The sequence below is a fragment of the Sinocyclocheilus rhinocerous genome, unplaced genomic scaffold (assembly GCF_001515625.1).
Source record: "Sinocyclocheilus rhinocerous isolate Xijiao unplaced genomic scaffold, SAMN03320098_v1.1 scaffold828, whole genome shotgun sequence".
Classification (NCBI taxonomy): domain Eukaryota; kingdom Metazoa; phylum Chordata; class Actinopteri; order Cypriniformes; family Cyprinidae; genus Sinocyclocheilus; species Sinocyclocheilus rhinocerous.
The window spans coordinates 48,421-49,660 of NW_015634025.1; the positions used below are offsets into that span (position 1 = coordinate 48,421).

The window sequence follows — 1,240 nt, forward strand, 5'->3', positions numbered from 1 at the left end:
ATCTCAATTTCACAAAATTGACCCTTATGACTGGTTTTGTGCTCCAGGGTCACAAATAATACATTATATTTGTAAATTATTAAATGTTATGATATTGTTGAATTATGACATTATTTTTATATGATTAAATGTTATTAGTAAATATTCTATTATTATATAATATTATTCTAATATTCTAGTAAAATCTTTAAAAACGTTTTCTGCACTGTCACTTATTAAAAATAAATATATTGAATTGAGTACTATTAAAGTATAAAATAATATTAAAGTATGTTGTAGGATAAAATATTATTATATTGTTGAATTATTAAATTATTATACTGTTAAATTATTAAAAGTTACTAGTAAATTCTTATATTATTATGTTGTTAAATTAATTAATTATTTCTATATTATAAAAAATTTACTAGTAAAGTATTAAATATGATTAGTAAAATACAGTAAAAATCGAATTAAAATAAGTTGTTTTATTTATAAGTAAACTCATAGTAAAATATTTTATTAAATATTATAATATTCAATTAATAATATTCTTACATGCTTAGTTATGAAATATTATATTGTTGAAATATTAAATTATTATTCTTATTTAATGTTAAATAGTAATATATTACATATTATTACTAGCAGACAGTAAAAACCTAGTTTAAGTAATGTTTTCCGCATTGTTTCTCAGTAAATGAACTCAAGAATATTTAATCATTTTCATTGTAGCATAACAGTGCATACAAACAGCAATATTAATCCAAATATATTTTTACTAAAACAAGTTAAAATCAAATATGAATTGAGGCTGTGTTAATGTGAACTAATTATTAATGTATAGTATATCATGAATATTCAGTATGGCCTGTTGCGTTGAATATTGTAGTTCAACAGTTGTTTTTCTCCTGTCAGTGATGAAGAGTCTGACTGATACGGCAGATTACTGGCAGGTGGACAAACGCAGCAGTGAAATAAAGATCCACTCGCTTCAGGAGCAGCTGGACCGCTTACAGATAGAGAATGATGCGCTGCACAAGCTCTGCAGGGCCGGACAGGTGCGTCGCAACCTCTGCGCTAGACTTGTGTTATACACGTGCTACATCCTCGCTACACCTGTGCTACACCTGCACTATATCTGCCCTACATCTGCGCTACACCCCCGCTACATCTGCCCTACACCTGCACTATATCTGCCCTACACCTGCTCTACACCCCTGCTACATCTGCACTACACATGCACTATATCTGCCCTACA

At 28.7% G+C, this 1,240-nt stretch overlaps 1 protein-coding gene across 6 annotated transcripts in view; it reads left to right on the forward strand.

Moving 5' to 3' along the window:
- LOC107745144 (5-azacytidine-induced protein 2-like) overlaps window positions 1-1,240 on the forward strand; it is a 17,061-nt gene that overhangs the window by 6,238 nt on the left and 9,583 nt on the right. For all 6 annotated transcript variants that reach the window (XM_016558986.1, XM_016558985.1, XM_016558987.1 and 3 more), the window contains exon 5: window positions 898-1,040. In XM_016558986.1, coding sequence (XP_016414472.1) covers window positions 898-1,040 — 143 coding nt within the window. The remainder of the gene's footprint in view (window positions 1-897; window positions 1,041-1,240) is intronic.